We start from the raw sequence: 19419 nt of genomic DNA on the forward strand, positions 1-19419 counted from the left end.
AGATGAATTTCTTGCTGGAATCAACCTGAAAAAAATGAATTAAATATTAGAAATATATATATTTTATCTCGAAAACCTTAAAAATACGAATTAATGACTAATACTCCCTCCGTCCCATCCATTTGTATACAAACGGTTTGGGCACGGAGGACAAGAAACATAATAAAATAATGTTAGTTTTGTTAAGATAGTGGGATGAAAGAGAAAGAAAAAGTATAATTTAGTCAGAAAAAGTATAAAGTTGGTTAAAGTGGTGGGATCATTTAATATTTAATGAATAAAGTGAGTTTAGTGGGAGAAAGTAGTGAGTGTAGTTGAATTTTATATTATAAAATTTTTACTATTTTTGGTAAGTTTGAAATGTATAGAATTGAATGGGACATTCAAAAAAGGAAAGTGTATAGAAATGAATGGGACAGAGGGACTAACAACTTTTTATGAACCCCTTTTTGCTGAAATCTTAGACTATCAAACTCAAATCGTCGATTTCTTACTACCCTCAAATCTTCGATTCCTCCCCACTCTTGTTCTCAATATCTCATTGACTGGGTGTATAGTTTATGTACTATATGTATAGTTTTGGAGTATGTATCTTTTGCTGTTATAAAATATATTACGGATATATTTTTTTTATTTTAATTAGGCTTAAAATTCTAACATTTAGAATAATGCCACTGCATTATATTTAATCTAGGCTGTTTAGAACGTTGATAGCTGTGATTGTGGTTCTCTGTAGATCTCTATCTAATTAGTTCTCTCTTAATTGATACTCTAATTATAATACCCTTTTCCATTTATGAAAAGAAAGAGGTCACACAATGTGACGTGAATCCTTGTCTCTCCTTTCAAGCTTAGGGGAAGGGTGTATCGTGTATTCAACGGATTTCTAAAGAATTGATAATAATTTATGGATTTTATAAGATTTTAGTTGATTTTAAATGTTGGCGGATTTTGACGGTAAAAAATCTTTCAGAGTCTTTATGATTTTATGAATTTTTTTAGAAATATTTCAAAATCTCATATAGGATTTCAAAAAATTAAAAATATACTACCAAATCCATCAAAATTCATATATTTTTCAAATAAAACAAAATTCATGAATTTTTGAATATCATCATTTCAGTGGAATTTTTAAAAGATTTTGATAGATTTTTCAAAATTTAAATTAAATACACTTAGATTTTAATGAATTTTTAATAATCCAAATTGAATAGATTTTGAAAGATTTTTCAAAATCTGAATTGAATACGCATATAATTTTGTGCTTAAAAATCCTTTAAAATTTTGATCGAATATACCCAGTCTATTACCATTGCTGCAAGCTGAGAACAGGTATATTTCTTCATCATGATTTATGTTGGTAAATATTTTATTTATATTGTTGAATTATTTCATTTTATGTTGTATTTCTGATATCTATGGTCTATTCTCCGCTTGGAATGTTCTCTTTTATTTTTGCTAAATCTGTTTAGTATGTTCTAGTTCATAATTGAATTCATAGTTGTATATATATTCAATTGATAAAAAAAATACTGGATTGTCAACTGTGGATGTATGTTGTTTAAATGCTGTGCTAGTGGCTATTACGAGGCGAACACTGGCTTTTTTAATTATTGGTACCTGTTTGTATCTCCAGAATTATGTCGAGAATTGCCAAACCAAGGCGATCTGAGAGTGGAACCGCTGCAATTGATAGAATCAGCAGTTTACCTGGACATGTAATTGACAACATCCTAGAACGCTTGCCCATTCATGATGCAGCAAGTACAAGTGTTCTTTCTAAAACATGGAGGGATTTATGGGATTTGTACCCCAATCTAGTTTTTGATTGGGTTTTTTTCTCACGGATTGTTGCCAACAATGATACACTAGATGAAGAAAATTTAATATCGGAAGTTACAGGAACTATAAATCAGATCCTTTTAGGTAACCCTGGCCCCATTTTGAAGTTCCATCTTTCGGTTCCAGAAGATCTGCCTCTTCATAAAACTCCAAATATGGATTTATGGATTAAAAACATATCAAATAATAGGGTTAGGCAGTTAAAGCTTATAATTGGACCACTAACAGCCTACAAAATACCCTCTTATTTGTTTTCCTGTTCAGAGTTAACTCATTTGAGCCTCACTAATTGTTTAATCAATCCACCGCTTAGATTTGGAGGCTTTTGTAATTTGATTGATGTTACACTTGAGAATGTCATCATTACTGGCGACATGTCATTTGGGACCCAACTCAAGGAATTGAAGTTGAGATTTTGCTATGGGATAGAACATTTAGAATCCCAATTTAAACAAAATCACCACCTCATCACCTTTCTTATCCATAAAAGTGGAGAAATTGATCTTAAATGGTTTGAATGCACCAAAAAGTTGCGAACTCTTGGTCTCTTGTCGGAAAAAGAGGCAGAGTTGACTTTAATCATAAGCTTGTCTGAATAAGCTTGTTTATGTTTATGTTAGTTTGTTTTGTATTAACAGCTAGTTATGACTTGGTCATATAGTTGTGGAGTCATATTAGGAGTCTCTTTGAATAATGGTAGATAGTGGAGTAGTTATAGGAAAGTAGTTCCTTCTTTCTTGCATCTAGTTTTATCTCTGTATTCAATATATATTAGTGATGCCGCAGTGAAATAAATATCAAGAACTTAGCTGCACTTTGTTTTATCGTTTCAAACTTACTGTTAGCTTTACATATATATCAGGAGGGCATTCTTATATTCAAGAATTTGGTATCAGAGCAAGGTTGCGTGGTGAATGCCAAAATATATGCCGAAAGCTACTGAGATGGAATCGAGCAAAATAAAAGAAGGCGGAGTGGGTCTGAGTTATCCGATGTTGGCTAAGAGTAATTATGCTTCATGGTCTATGAAGATGAAGGTGAATATGCAGGCACATGGTGTGTGGGATGCTATTGAACCTAAGAACCCTAAGTCACCGGTCGAAGAAAGAACTGATAAGGTAGCATTGGCGATCATTTACCAAGGCGTACCTGAAGACATTTTGCTGTCACTGGCGGAGAAAAACACAGCAAAAGAGGCCTGGGATGCGAAATCACTAAAATCACTAAAATCGGTATATTTTAGTGATATGACAAAAATTTTAGAAAAAAATAAATATATTCGGTTTGCCTTTTAATAGTCAAAGATTAGTTTGACCACTACTTCTAACACTACACCATAGATGGCCTATCACAATGGTTTAATCATGCGTGTTACAAAATTATGTTACCTTAGGTATGCTAATCTTAGCCTACCGTAACGTAGTATTTTGGATGTTACCATAGCCTTTGTAATACGTTACTATAGCTTCAAAGTGTTGCATATGGTAACATGTGGAAACTTATGTTACAATAGGGTGTTAATGGATAAAAAAATAATATTTTATAAATAATTAAATATGCATAATTATTGACTTGAAAAATAATCAATTTTCATAATATAATTAAGCAATAATATTAATATTAGCTAAGATTGATAAAATAATTTTTTTCTGCTAATCTTGTAAACTGTACTAATTAGTAACTGATATTTTTTTATTAATAAAAATTGAGTATTATTCAAACTTAAAAGTTTATTAAAAAAAAGTGAAATTAGCAGCAATTTTTTTGACTCTTGTTGGGCTCTCCATCAGGCGGGCTTTCAAATTTTTTGGAGAGGTGGCATTATTTTGGACAACCCCGGGTTAAATTTTACACAGTCAAAACTTCAATTGCAAAACATCTCTCTCTCATGCTCTCTCACACTCTAAACATCTCTCTCAGGCGCTCTCTTGGCTTAATTGGAGCTAGGGTTTTTAATTGGAATTGAGGCCAAATCAGTTTGCGGTTCTATTCTAAGGTAGTACCTCCCCCTCTCTCTCTATTTTCTTCGCTCCTAGTTTATCTCATCTATGTACCATCCTTATAATCAGTATGTTGTTCATCTTGATGCCGAATCCTCCCCTGACGAGCGCTTGGATTTGTTCAATTTTGTGAAAAATTGCTCCACTTTTTGTTCAATTTTGTGTTGTTGAAAGATGCCGGAGAGTGGGATTGGTTTATTAATCTCAGCGCTTATTACTCAAGATGGTCTGTTTAATGTACTATTCCCTATATTTGTGATTGTTTATATAGTTGTTGTAACTCTAGTACTAATTTTTGTGATGAATGTGCCGATCTTCTTGATGCGTTTTCAGATTTACCGCGAGACTTAAATTTCATTGAGCATACTAGTAAACTTGGGTGGAAAAGGTAAATGGTTCTTTTAACGTTTTTGTTTATATTACTTTGATTTTTTTTGGAATTTGTGTTACTGTTGCGAAAACTGTAATGATTTATGAAGGAAACACTGAGCTAAGCCGATGATGGTTGATCCAGGGTTGTATATGACGGAATTTGGAGGATGAAACGATGTCATTTGAGGTGGTTGAGGAGTATAAGGAGTATAATATTTTTAGCAAGAAGAAAGACAGGGTTAAGTTGAGTGGGGGAGTTAATGCGTTTAATACTACTAAGCATCTTTGTCCGTTATGGTTTCCAGGTTATTCCTTATTCTAATTGCTAATGCTTATGTTTCTTATATACATGTTTTCAATTACTTTGTATGAGATTCTCAAAATATTTTGAGAAAGGGACGGAGTTAGTATGAGATAGAGTGAGTGTAATGTGAGTAGATTTGTTAATTTTCATTTTCTTGTTGAAGCTGTTGGTTATAATTGGCTGCACTTATGTTTTTCGATTTTGTTAATAGGTCAGTCAGAATATGGGGATAGATGTTCTTATACCGATCAGTACAAAGTTGGGAGATCTTAATAATGTATTCAGGAGAATTACTAAAGCTACAGAGCACCCTCATCTGAGCATTCCTAAAACTGAAGCTATGAAAAGCCACAAGCAGTACAATTAGCTTATTAATCGCTCGCTAATGATTGTATCAGGTATGTTTTATGAATTAGTATATGTCATCTGCATGCAGTAGCGTATAGCCGTACACTTGTTCTCCACTATATGTATACAAGTAAGCAGCAATCATAATTTACATACTTACGTTCTATATTTTGATTCTGTGGCCCACAAGTATATAAAATGATATATTTATTCCCTAACAAGAGAAACAAATGCGACAAAACTATTAAACTAACAAAATAAGTGCAATTTGACATTTTCGGGCACTTTTTGATTCTATTTTAGACGTTGAATAATAATCTCAGACATTTATTTTTTGTATTACATTATTTACAGATTGTTGTAGGTGTTTCATGTTTGGCCTGTGAGGTTCCAACTTTCCAGGATGACCACAGCGCATAATCAAACCGCTGAGGTCACTCTTGGAATATCTAATACACTTGCACATCCAATATGTGAATCCTACGTTGTGTTCAGGGGTGAAGCTACCCTTCCAGTTTGGTTTAAAACATTTCTGTATTTTCTTGCCGTTGCTTACTGTTTTATTGGTTTGTCAGCCATAACTGGTCGATTTTTCCTGTCTATGGAAAATGTTGTCAAGAAAACCCGTAAAGTTGTAGAGATAGATCCTTACACAAAAACAGAAACTGTGTGATACAAGAAGGTTTGGAATTACACAATTGCTGATATTAGCCTGCTGGCTTTTGGGACTAGTTTCCCTCAAATCTCTCTAGACTATTGACGCAATATGTAATATTGGAAACTTGTACGCCGGAGGTTGGCTTAATATCTATTTCACCCTTTAGATTTTATCTTAATGTACTAATTATATTTTTCTTATGAATATTAGTTTATCAAGTATGAAATGTTGCTACTTAGCTTACTTCAATACTCACAACCTCTCTTCCTGAATGGCTGAATCCTTTGTATATTATACCCATGGCAAAGACACATGAATAATATCTGATATGTTATCAATATTCTTAAAGTATCTATTATAGTTTTAACTATATTAAACATATAGAACTGTATCTTTGTTCGGAATATCTTGACATCTATGTTAATGCATATGTTATAAAGGGTGATTTGAAAAGGAGAATGCTTGCATGATTAATGTTTTAAATCTTATTAATACATAGGCCTGGGCCCTGGGACACTTGTTGGTTATGCTGCGTTTGACCTGTTTCCTATCCATGATGTTTGCGTTGTGGTTCCAAAAGCTGGAGAACTGAAAAAGATATCAGATTTAGGAGTTTGGCTTGTAGAACACTGTAATATCAAATTTATCATGGAAATGAACAATACAAAGTTTATTCATGATGCAATTCGACAAAATTTGGCTTGTTTCCAATATCCTTGCTGATATATTAAGTTATTTCAGAAGCAGTATACATTTAGGTTTTGTAACGCTTTATCCAATTCTAGTCTCATACTAGTAGTTTATCAGCTTTGTAGGTAATTAATTTTATTTTCTAGTCTCTAATTATTGTCATACCCTATTACAGTTGGAACTGCAGTGACGCTTGTTGGGATGGCTGCTTACCGTGTATATGCTGCAGCAAAGAAAAATTCCTCAGGTTGAAGAACTCAATTGTTTTGTGCCTAAGCCATTTAGTAAAATGATTAGATCCCGAGGAGTCATTTCTGAGATATTATATATATCTTACCTTTACCCGTGTCCTAGTGGAACAAAGTCTTATCTGTGAGATATTATATGGGTACACTATACTGTATAAAGATTCTCAAAATATTAATGCTTTTTCCTGTTTTATTTGTGTGGAGTCCTTGTATCTTAAATGTTAGATTTGTGCTGCTTTTATTTTTACACCCCTTTTTCTTGATTTTCTTGATATTTGTTTAGTGCTCATTTGTTTTTGTTTTTACTTATTATTGAAATTTGTTTGTGATATTGATGAGTTTGTGTAGGTCTCCAGATGGGTCTGGCTTTTTTACCTCTACTGATGATAATACTTTTCATGGCTTCACCCTGTAAGTACACTTGTAGCCTCTTTCATATGAACTGACACGCACACACAATTGAGTATCAACACGAATGATCTTGTCAATTTTCAGGGTCCAAAGTTATTTTACATTTTTGTTACGTAACATCTTTCATTTAAATAAATTTTCTATGCATAGCAGACCGGGAAATAATTTTCAGGGTCACCAGAGTTTCAGATCTAATTAAATGATCTCTCCCGAGAAATATTTTAACGCCCTTTTCAGGGCCTTGCCACAGTTCATAATAATATAAGAATACATATATTGTGTGTCTTGATTATTTGTATATGTTCATATATATTTAGATTTGTTGGATAGATGTAAACTGAACTTTACATCATTGACTCACAGGAAGGCAGAAGTAACTTGGAGTCAAAATTAGAGAAGCAGATGAGACGTAACATGATGTTAGCGGTTCAAAGCCAGTTATCGAGATTTTGATGATTAGTTAAAAGTCAGTGCTTTTAATTGTAGTGATAAGGATGCATTTGTATTAGTCAATTAGCTTGTCTTGTTATTTATACCTAGATATAGGTACAAGGTTGTATTATTTTTGGTTATTTTGTTGACTTGTATAAAAAACAGGTTTGTGGCATGTTCAATTTACAAACAAATTTTGTCAATTTTTTTTAGAAATTTGTTATATTAGGTACTTCAATGTTACAAACAAATCGGTATAATATAATACCAATCATTATAAAACTGTTACAGTAGGAAAAAAAATATTACAATGATTTTGTGGCCCACGTGTGGGGCCCACGGGTATGTCCATTTTTTTTTTACAAATTCTAAGTACAAAGGTAACATACATAGTATGATACTATAGACATATTTTGATGTTACCTTTGAAGCCTATTGTAACATAAAATTCAATGTTGCAGCAGGGCAAAAGGGATGTTACCTTATGGGCCAAAGGTAACTCGAAAAAAAGCAACTTATTTTTTATGTTACCTTAGGGCTTTTTCTGGCTGTGGTAACACTTTTTTGGGTCTGTTGTAACATTTTCTTGGTGTTGATGTAGGCCATTTATGGTGTAGTGTAACTAGTGTTTAATCTCATATTGATGAATTGATATTTTTAAAAATATTAATGAATGATTCCACCGTACGGATGTCAATATCTGTATATTTTAGTGATATGACAAAAATTTTAGAAAAAAATAAATCTATTTGGTTTGCCTTTTTAATAGTCAAAGAGTAGTTTGACTAGTACTTCTAACTGGTGTTTAATCTCATATTGATGTTTCGATATTTTTAAAAATATTAATGAATGATCCAACCGTACGGATGTTAAGATCTGTATATTTTAGTGGCATGACAAAATTTTTAAAAAAAATAAATATATTTGGTTTTCTTTTTTAACAGTCAACTAGTAATTTGACCAGTACTTCTAACTAGTGTTTAATCTCATATTTATGTTTCGATATTTTTAAAAATATTAATGAATGATCCAACCGTACGGATGTCAAAATCAGTATTTTAGTGATATGAATTTTTTTTAGAAAAAAAAAATATATTTGGTTTGTTTTTTTAACAGTCAACTAGTAATTTGACCCGTACTTCTAAGTAGTGTTTAATCCCATATTGATGATTCGATATTTTTAAAAATATTAATGAATGATCGAACTGTACGGATGTCAAAATCTGTATATTTTAGTGATATGACAAAAATTTTAGAAAATAAATAAATATTTTGGTTTGCCTTTTTAATAGTCAAAGAGTAGTTTGACCAGTACTTCTAACTAGTGTTTAATCCCATATTGATGTTTCAATATTTTTAAAAATATTAATGAATGATCCAACCGTATGGATGTTAAGATCTGTATATTTTAGTGACATGACAAAATTTTAAGAAAAAAATAAATATATTTGGTTTGCTTTTTTAACAGTAAACTAGTAATTGACCAGTACTTCTAACTACTGTTTAATCTCATATTGATGTTTCAATGTTTTTAAAAATATTAATGAATGATCCTACTGTACGGATGTCAAAATAGTTAAAATTTAAATATTCAAATTACTTACATTTTTCTGTGAACTTTTTTTTTGACAATTTTCATATCCGTATGGTTGGATTATAATTTAAAACAAATACAAAATAAATTGAAACTCAAACTATAATTAATTGAACAATAAATATCTAACTACCATAATAATCTTTTTTGTAAGAACTAAAATATAAATTTCGTGTAAATTTTATTTTATATTTTTTTCCAAAAAATTTCCGCCATTTTTAAATATAATTCGACCGAAATCGATTGAATTTAGTACAAAATTTGTTGGCGGGAAAATTCCCTTCATTTTTTGGCAAGGCCAAATTCGACCGAATGTAGTTGAATTTAGGAGCACGCCTAAACTCAACCGTATACGGTTGTATATAAATACAGTTGTATTTATTCGGTTGTAATTAGTAAGGCTAAATTCAACTGAATGCGGTTGAATTTAGGAGCACGCCTAAACTCAACCGTATACGGTTGTATATATATACGGTTATATTTATTCTGGTTGTAATTAGTACTAAATTCGATCGCGTAAATACGACCGCATGCGGTTGTATTTAGCCGCGCCCTTAATTTCAACCGAAAACGGTTGAATTTGATGTCGGTTGTATTTGTGCGGTTGTATTTAGCCTTGTTTTCTTGTAGTGATTTGTTATATTAACTTGTTCGTTTTTGTGTGTAGTACTTTGTAGAACTCGATTAACTATTAAACTTTCACCTATATATATGCTTGAGTTTGTCGTCCATTACCTATTTCAAATGTTGTTAAATTAATTAGTTTCTGTAAAGATTTTTTGATTGAATCTACGAGGGCTTTTTACCTTTGTATAAGGTAATGTTATTTAAATTTATCGTGATTTGCTGCATATTGTGGTTCAGACAAAACAAGCAGTTAAAAGGTTTACCTTATTCCTGCTCTATAGATCTGATTGAATTAGGTCTGAGTTTCGTTCCCAATATCTCACTCTCCTCACCTCCATCCCAAATTACTTTAAGTAAAAGTGATTAATTGTGTGGTCCCCCTTACCAGATTCAGTTCTTAATGATTGTGATGCTGCTGTTCCTGAATGCAAAACTGGTTATGGTTTGGGAGTCGAAATTTTATTATTTCATAAACAAGCTCAATTTTCTGAAATTTAATAACCATTCCAACATGGCCCCATTATGAAGGTTCATCCTTTCATTCCTCAAGATTATGAACCTTATAGTTGTAAACCTTGCCATGCCTACAAGAAAATACCCTTACATTTGTTTTCCTGTTTGGAGCTAACTGATTTGTGTTTCACTAACTGTATACTGAATCCACCCCTTAGATTCGGAGGCTTCTGTGATCTGATCGGTGGCGAACTTCAAGATGTCATATTTTTTGTCCATATGGTATTAAAGAATGATTTTTTTATAAACCCCATTTCCGTACATAATGCCCTTGTATTTGTTTTCCCATTTGGTTTCAAGTTAATTTGACTCTCACTAACTGTATACTGAATCTATCTCCTAGCTAGATTTGGGGGATTTTGTAATCTGATTATTGTCAACAATCTTGGCGTGTTAACTTATTAGTCTCATTCTGACTTGAGAGGCCAATTCTAAGAAAGAGTCATCAATTTGTAGAAGCTGGTCAGCAATATACCGAATCAGCAGTCTCCTGTTTTGATGGCCACTTCTTCTAGGTAAGTTAATGTCCTAGAAATTTTATAAATTCATATCGTCGTCAGTAATGATTAGCGTTGCATGTCATTCTGCCGAATGTGTCTTCACTTCTTGATTTATTTTTTGATATACATATATGTATTATACTTGTTGGAACTCGGTGCAGCTCTATGTACTAGCTATATTTTAGGATTCGGTTCAGATTTAATATGTTCTTTGCTTGATCGGATGTTCCCCTAATCTGCCGTTAACTAGTATTGTATTTGACAAACTTGCATCATTGGACAATTATGTAACATATGAATTTGTATATTTCTAGCAAACATGCCTTTTGATAGGTGATTTATTCATTTGTTTTATTGGTTTTGATGTGTAATCGCTCATTTTTTGTTGAAATACAGCTGGATTGAAGTTATCATGTTTAAAATTATGTAAAGAATTGCCTATTTTACTATTTTTGTGATGAACAATTGCTTATAGTTGGCTAATTACAGTTGGTTCAAATATATTTCCTGTTTTGTCTAGTAGCACAACAGTGAACTAATGATGCTAAAAAAAGACGAGTTGAGTGTGTAACTGCAGTTGATGGAATAAGCAACTTGCCTGTAAACATATAATGGATTTCATCATAGAACACTTGTCATTGCACAATGCAGCAGGAACGAGTCTACTCTCTAAAACTTGGAGGGTATATGAAGAATGTACTCAAATCTAGTTTTTGATGTTGAGTTTTATTCACAGCTGGTTTCCTCGATGCCAATTTATGGATTAAAAATATACCAAATCTTGGGGTCAAGGATTTCATACTTTGTAGTAAAATATCATTTTTCTTCAAGACTTCCTCTTAATTCTTTTCCTGTGTCAGGTTAATTCATTTCCACCACAATAGTTGTATATTCAATCCACCCCAAAGATTTGGAGGCTTTGATAATCTTATTTATATTCAACGTACTTGTCAAAATTATTGACACTTGACTCAATAGGGCTGGCAGAAAATGAGTTTGGATCAATCTTGGGTCAATAAATTTGGTTTTAGGTTGGGTTTAAACAAAATTCATATTTGACCCATATGATCAAATTTGGTTTGGGTCATAATGATTTTGGGTCAAAATATGGGTAAACCATTTTCTTACATTGTTTTAATACATTTAATAAATATATATAATTTTAGTTTTCTTTTAGAAGAATAAGGTTCACAATAAGAAAAATTAAGAATAGGCCATATATATTCAAAAATTACACCGTTTGGTTTTAATGAAAGGCATCAACACGTCATTTTTTATTGATACTCTTGTATTATTAAATATAAAATAAAATATATATTTAGACCAAGTAAGGCAGTAAGGCCAACTTAAAGAGTGGCCTAAAGGTCCAAATTTGGACCGATTTCGGTCCAAATTCACCCAAGAGTGGCCTAAATCTCGATCCAAATTTGGACTGAGATTAAAATAATAGTTTTTAATGTATTTCTTTTAGTTTATTACATAAAGTTCTCATTTCGGGTATTTATAAATGCAATTAACCGATATTAGGATATTATTATTTATTTAAATAATAATTTAAATAAAAAATATATAAACGTAATTAAATAAATATCATTGCATTTCTTGAATTCAAATTACGAATACATTCAAACATTAAAATAAAGATTACAACACATAAAACTTAATTTGAAACACAACATAAATGAAAATGCGATAGAACTAAATTATTAATTTAGTCCGACAAATTAAATCGAATTCCTCCAAGATAGTCAAAATATTGCCCGTAACAATTTAGGTTGTTTTGGGATCCTTGACCTTCATTTATTGCAAAAAATTGAAATTTAATTAGAAATCTAGTATTCAATTATTAAAAATTTTAAAATAAAACAAGTAATTAATAGAAATAATAATAAAATATAAAGCTAATATATTATATCATACAAAAATAATATATTTATTATTATAAGACCTTATAATAATTAAATAAACATTTTGAGATTTGGACCGAAATTTAGACCAAACTGTTGGAGTTGGAGAGGGGTTCGGTCCAAATTTGGATAGAGGTTTGGTCCAAATTTGGACCAAACTCTTGGAATTGCTCTACACATCTGTAACTGTGCATTTCTTTATTTTTCCAAGAAAATCAAATTGGGGCTTTTGATTGAATATATGCAAAGGAGCAGGTTGACTCACTTTGAAAAAATAATCAGATCGGGTCCTTAGATAGATCCGAAACCCAGTCACATATGTGAGAGTGAAAATCTCCAGCCATGAATGATTTTTATATGCCTTTGTGAGCTTTGATATAAGAAGACAATCTGAGATTAAAGTTTAAGTTGGAAAAAATGGTTGTCAGATTTTATACCCATATTTTACCCATATTTTGAAAGCAAATGTGTGACTGACATCCAACCCAGTCCATTTTATAATATTTGATTTTCGATTGAACCAAAATCCAAATTTTGTATTGGTTTGGGTTTTTGGGTTTAGGTCCATTTTGCCACCCCTACTCAATATATTACAATTAGATAATTCTAATGGGGTAAATATTTGAAATGTCAATTTAAATATGATAAATAAATTTTGATTGAGTTGATTATATTTACCTTGAAAAAATTAATTAATCATATATGTAATGTACCCCAAAATTATATATTCTTGATCTCTCATGCCAAATTTGAAGAAAAAATTTGATTAATTTTGAAAATTTAATAGGTGGAATCAAGATTTTTCATTAATGTCCTTTTCCTTATGACACACTAATAAGAATTTTTCTAATATGAATTTTAGATAACCTTTTCCTTTAATTCAAACCTTATTTTTATTTTTGAAATTAAATTTTAGATACACTTTTTGTTTTTCCATTTTCGTCGCGAGATACTATTTGCCTTTAACTTAATTATAATGGGTAACCTTCCATGAAGGGCCATATTATATATATTATATAGAGGTCTATAGAGAACCCATTATTTAATTTCAGCCCTTAGATTAGAAATAAAGTTAACGGTCCAGATTTTTTAATAATTAAATATTATATATTTGAGACAAAAAGCGGTGATAGTTGTATCCATAGGCTGATAGTTAGATACATACAGATGATTACGGTTGATCCGACGATCTCCCTCCGACGAGCTCCCTCTGACGATCTATCTCTCTACATTTTTCTCAATTTATGCGATTAGGCCTTTTCTTGAAATCAAACTCAAAATTTTCATTTTGGAGCTTCATTAGGTTTCTCTATTCATCCTTTATTTTGATATTTTCAAATGTGTTAATTGAAATCTGTTTCAATTTTTACCTTTAATTTGTGTATTTTACATCTATATTCTTAAAATTTGGCTTCGTACTTGTTCGTGATTTATTAATTTCGATGTACACGTCATTTTTATTCTCTTTTAGAATTTTAATCTACATTTAAATTGGAATTTGTTAATTTGTTGTTAATAAGTTGATTGAAAATCATAAAACTCAACTTTTTACGAATATATTTTTTGATTATGTAGTAGAATCATAATAATAAGTTTAATTGTATATATTTATGATTTTTGGTAGTGTTTTATTTTCATAATCTTTTGATTCTACATTAGAATCAAATTAAGTTATGAACACAAAAAATATTTATTATTCTAAAATACATCTATTTTAGTGTCCTAGAATGTAATCAAAATTATGTAAACTCGGTCGGATAATGATAGGGATAAGAATACTTTTAGTGTTCTAAAATAAATTTTTTCAGTTGGACTCAATTTGTTATTAATATGTTGATTTGACTATCATAAAACACATAATTTTCACGGATACATTTTTCTGATTCAATAGTAGAATCAAAAAAATATATTTTATTTGTTTTTTATAATTTGTGGTAGTAATCACTCTTAAATTTTTTTTTGGTAGTAGTTTTGGTTGTGATTGAAAAGAACTAATATACTAATTTTGCAGTACAAGTACTGATTTACCAACGGGTGCAACTTTCCATTTACATCTTAAGAACTTAAATTGAGTATTATGCTTCCCAATTTTAAATTGGAAATGCATCTAAAACTAAATTTATTACAGGTATATATCGGAAAATGGGTCTGCCAATTTGGTCGGTTGACGCTTACCTGAGAGATTGTGATGTAAAGTTATATATTTTGTGTTTTTTTTCTAAATTTTATTTATTTGTTTCTTTCTTTTTATTACTACCAATTACGGGGACTTTACTTAATGTTGTCAAGGAGTGCAGATATTTAATTATTTGATTATTTTATTCCAGATCATTTATATACCTTACTTTTTATTAGCATAAGATCATTATACAGATCAAATTCAACAAATTTTATTGCGATTTATTTTAGTTTGATCTTTTTAAGTTCGGATCAATAATAAAACTTTTATGTTAGGCCGAATAAAAATACATATTATTGAGTTTTAGATGATCTGTTTTTTCGACGAAGTTTTAGTTGATATAACTTTTTTATTATTTTAATTTTGGTTTATCGTGACAGTTATATAAATGTTGTTACCACATGTCAATAATATATATTAATTTGTGTTAGTTTAACGTTATTATTTTGACTAACAAATAATCTCTAAATTCGTCTTAATAAAATAATATGGATATTATAGAATTTAGAAAAAAACCTTTAATTATTATTCGGCTATTAGGGGCGGATCTAGTTATCCCACTCATGTTTAAACTTACATTATATTTGACAACTACTTATGTAGATTTTAATTTTATTTAAACCCGGATCGGTACTCTAGTAATTTTCTTTATTTTATTTAATTTTAACATTAAAGTAATAAAACTCTTAAAAAACATTAAAATAATGAAGGTCCAAATAAGTGTTTATTTCCTATTTTAGGTCCAAAGAATAAAATTTAATAAAACAGAACTTAGGTGATTTGATCCTATATAACCTCTTCATAGTGTATTGTTTTTGGATAATAAGTTTAGTGTTTGTTTTTGGATAATAGGTTTTTGGGTTGTTTGGTTATGTAATATATTGTTTGATTCAAGGAATGTGTTGTAATTAATAGCTATAAACATGTAAAACGCGAAGACATGATTTTGCCGTTATTGATATTGTAATTATTAAATTAATTTGAATAATTAATAAGTAATGATATTTAAGTAATTTCAGTAATCATCGAATGATGGATTACCAAACTTGTAATGATAATATAGTATATATGTCAATATTTTGTTTTAGCCAAATGAGTATAATATATTATTTTATTTTTCTCGATTCTTTATATCGACCAACGGATTTTAGCTCAGTTCAGTAATATATATTTTTTAACCAAGGAGATAGTATTATTATTTTGTTTTAGCTCATGCAGCAAATTAACCTAAGTATATTTGGTTTTTCTTTAGCCCCTTATCAATAGTATAATTTTATTTAAATCCAAAGGAATGATGAATATTATTTTAATAGCCTATTTTATCCCTAGGCCATTATACATCAACGAATTATTTTAAAATTTTATTATTATTATTTTTTTATCATAGAGAACCCGCAACCGCTACTCTTCGGGTGCGTGGGTAAACACCCCTGGTGAAGAGTAATTTGAATTTTCTTTTCGACCGGTTTAATATAATAATCTTTTTTTATGCCTAGTGAATATTATATATTATTTTATTTTAACTTCATTATACAAATTTAATTCTATTTGTATTTATCTAATTATGTTGTGAATAATAGTCTATTAATCATATTGTTTTATGATAATTAAAATTATATATTTAGAGGATGACCAAGAAACTACCAACAAAACTTCTAAATATTTGGCATTTAATATAATAGTATAGATAAATAGATAATATAGATAAATTTTAAAATAAGTAAATGTAATTTGGTAAAAATAATTGAAAATAAAATGGATAGCATATTTTAGGTGAAAATATTATTAATTTATATACTAATTAACACTATAATAGATTTTAAAAATAATTAATAATAATAATTAAGTAAATTTTGATGACATAGAATAAATCACTATAGGGTTACGTGTGAGGCATGACATGGTATGTTCCTGTATGTTGTATAGTGTGAAAGTAAGGTGCCCCTAGTTAATATACTAAAAGAATTAGAAATCACTTCTAACTGGTTTAATATTATATTATTTAATAAGAATATTTAAGTAATATCAGTAAATATCCACCGAACTATTTAACTTTTAATAATTCTTTTATTATATAATATAGTATAGATAGATTCAGAAGTGCTGGTATTTTTGAAGCAGAGAGTGGAAAAAGATGAAGCTTGAGAGTGGACATGTGAGGTAATTGAGTTTCAGTGAGAAACTCTAAGTGTGTTGATTATAATTTGATTTTTATTTATTTGTTAATTTAAAATATTTAATAATGTAATTATTAGATTATTAAAAAATAAAATCCTAAAAATAAGAAAGATTGAACCCAACTACCAACATGTAAATCATGTTTTTTTATTACAGCATAGATAAATACATTACTCTATCATTTTATTGTTTTCTTTACCTAAAGTGGTGTAAAGGTGATAATTGCACAAAAAAACTAATATCACTAGTTGAACAAATGGAACCTACCATTTTTTACCAAAAGCCTCTTGATAAAAATCAAATGAGAGATTTTAAAGTTTTTATTTTTTGGTAAGAGTTTAATCTTACTTAGCAATCATTTTTTACTTTCATAGTAAACTTTCTCCAAAAAATTTCATAAGGACTCGTGGATTTTTCTACTCTCTCCCTCTTAAAAAAAACTCCAGAGCACACCGTGCAGTGAGTTTCAAATAGTTACAAATTACAAGTTTAAAGGGCTTTGCGGAGTTCAATATCAAAGCCAGTCTAGAACAACTAAAACTTCTTCATGTCTTTAGGAATCTTAAGATGGGTAAAGGTAAGAGACTGGTTCAGTAACGAGAATGAGTCTCCTTTACTTAATTCAAAGTAGAAATTTGAGAAAGGGAGCAACAACCGGTCAGAGTTGCAACCTGAATTTTGCTTCAAGTTTTCAGTTTTATTGTTAGGGTGCTGGTCCAATTCGCCCATTAGGGAGGGGTTATATAACACACTGCTCCACAACTATTAGATCTGTATTTTTAAGAGCATTTTCGAGGATGGGACGTTTTTTTCCGCCAAAGGAGATTTCCGGTCCAAGGAAAATTATTACGGATAGACAAAAAAATCCTACAACATGGACCCTTGAAATATAGATCCGACTACGTGGAGTAGGGTGTTAAAAAAATCCTGGACACACGATTGTAATAGACCGAACGGTGCTGTTATTCATATTTAGATAAAGTAGAAACAAATATAGCAGAACTGGGCTTCAATCAGAGTTTTAAGATAAGCCAAAATACAGCTCTTCTCCACAACATACACAACATACATTTATTTGAAGTTTACAAGCTTAAAACATTTGCTTCCAAGACATATCTGCCCTGCCACTAGACCAGCTATTACATCCACTGGATCTGTGCAGATTTAGATGCTCTAGGGATCTGCTCCACCTCTTGTGAAATCCTGAACACATCTGTAGGATCCTTCATTGTGAGTGTCTTAAGCTTAATCCTTTTAAGCTACGGGGACGACACAAGCAAAAGTTCTATCAACTGAAACTCCGTGAGGGAACCAACCAAGTCAAATATCATAATGGTTTCAAGTCGGCTTAGAATTATGGGGTCTGATAACACCACGAAGTCTGATAAGTCTACACCATCATCGCTCTGTACTCCATGAAGCTATATAAAATGTTTTTTTGTTGACAGGTATATAAAATGTTAATACTAAAGTTATTAACATTTTTAGACTGTGAAAACACAAAATCAAATCAAGGGGAACAAACTATTTCCAAATTTAGCAATGGACTTTGCCAAAGATAATATGAAAATTGGACTTGAAAACAAAAAAGGCTTTTAAATAAAGTTATAGGAATTATAGAAATGCGTTAGAAATCTCAAATGCAAGTAGATTTATATGGGGCAACCTTGTTTCTCAATCCGGGAAAGTTCTTTGACATCAAAGAAAATAATTATGCATACTCGAGTCAATTGCGGATGAAATTTAATGATGTTCTTAAAAAAATGGTAGTTGATACAAGCTTGGTGGAAACCATCAGTAACCAAGCTCATCAATATGAACACTCAAGAAATGCTGTTGGAAAGCAACTTTCTATCCGCCAAAGAAAATCTAAGAGTTCATTTAAGTATATTCATTGGCAATTACCAAGTTTTTAACTATTCTTGTACTGTTATATAGTTCAGTATTCACATATCTCTTTTTTTTTTTTGATTTTTTTATCATAGTTGATTAGTGGGGAGCTTTTGGTGGCCTTACCCTGGAACTTGCAATGTCCGCAAAGTGAATCGTCGGTCTTTGTTGTTATTCATCCAGTTGTGAACGCAGTTGGAGTACTTTTGAATTTTTAAGTGGCTTAGTGTTTTTCAGTAGGAAACTAAGTAACTGCTTAATTGAAGTGCCAAATAATAATTATATATATTTATTTGTTTTTTAGATCCACACCAAAAAAAGAAATAGATTGGAGCATCAACATTTAAACGATTTAGTGTATATATTCAATACAACCAAAGAATTGCAACAAGGTTCCAACGAAGGCTTGAAGAGGGAACAAATTTTAATCCATTGGTGTTAGAAGAATTTCAATGGGATAATGAGTGGGTGAATGGGGAAGTAATCGATCCCATTGATAATGATTTATGGGATGCTTTAGATGAAGCTTTGGATGCATCAACAAATCTTGAAGGTCGCCGTAGTCAAAGGAGGGCGAATGTGAATGCCTCTTCTTCTCAAATGGATGCATCACCCGATATTGAGATGTTAGAGGATCATGAACCCATCATATTAAATGATGATAAGGATGTTGAGGATGATTACGGATATTTTGAGCCAAACAATAATAGTGAGAAAATGATGAAT

The 19419-nt window shown here is 30.5% G+C and overlaps 1 protein-coding gene across 1 annotated transcript; it reads left to right on the forward strand.

Annotated features, from left to right (window-relative positions):
- The first annotated feature begins 1640 nt into the window (after positions 1-1640).
- Positions 1641-2441, forward strand: LOC141664642 (F-box/FBD/LRR-repeat protein At1g13570-like). Its single transcript, XM_074470595.1, has one exon. The coding sequence runs from the start codon at positions 1641-1643 to the stop codon at positions 2439-2441; it is 801 nt and encodes a 266-aa protein (XP_074326696.1).
- The last annotated feature ends 16978 nt before the right edge of the window (positions 2442-19419 follow it).

Source organism: Apium graveolens, chromosome 6 (genome assembly GCF_009905375.1).
Source record: "Apium graveolens cultivar Ventura chromosome 6, ASM990537v1, whole genome shotgun sequence".
NCBI classification, from domain to species: Eukaryota; Viridiplantae; Streptophyta; class Magnoliopsida; order Apiales; family Apiaceae; genus Apium; species Apium graveolens.

Coding starts and splice junctions, on each gene's coding strand:
- LOC141664642 (XM_074470595.1), top strand. CDS start 1,641: ATGTCGAGAATTGCCAAACCAAGGCGATCTGAGAGTGGAACCGCTGCA.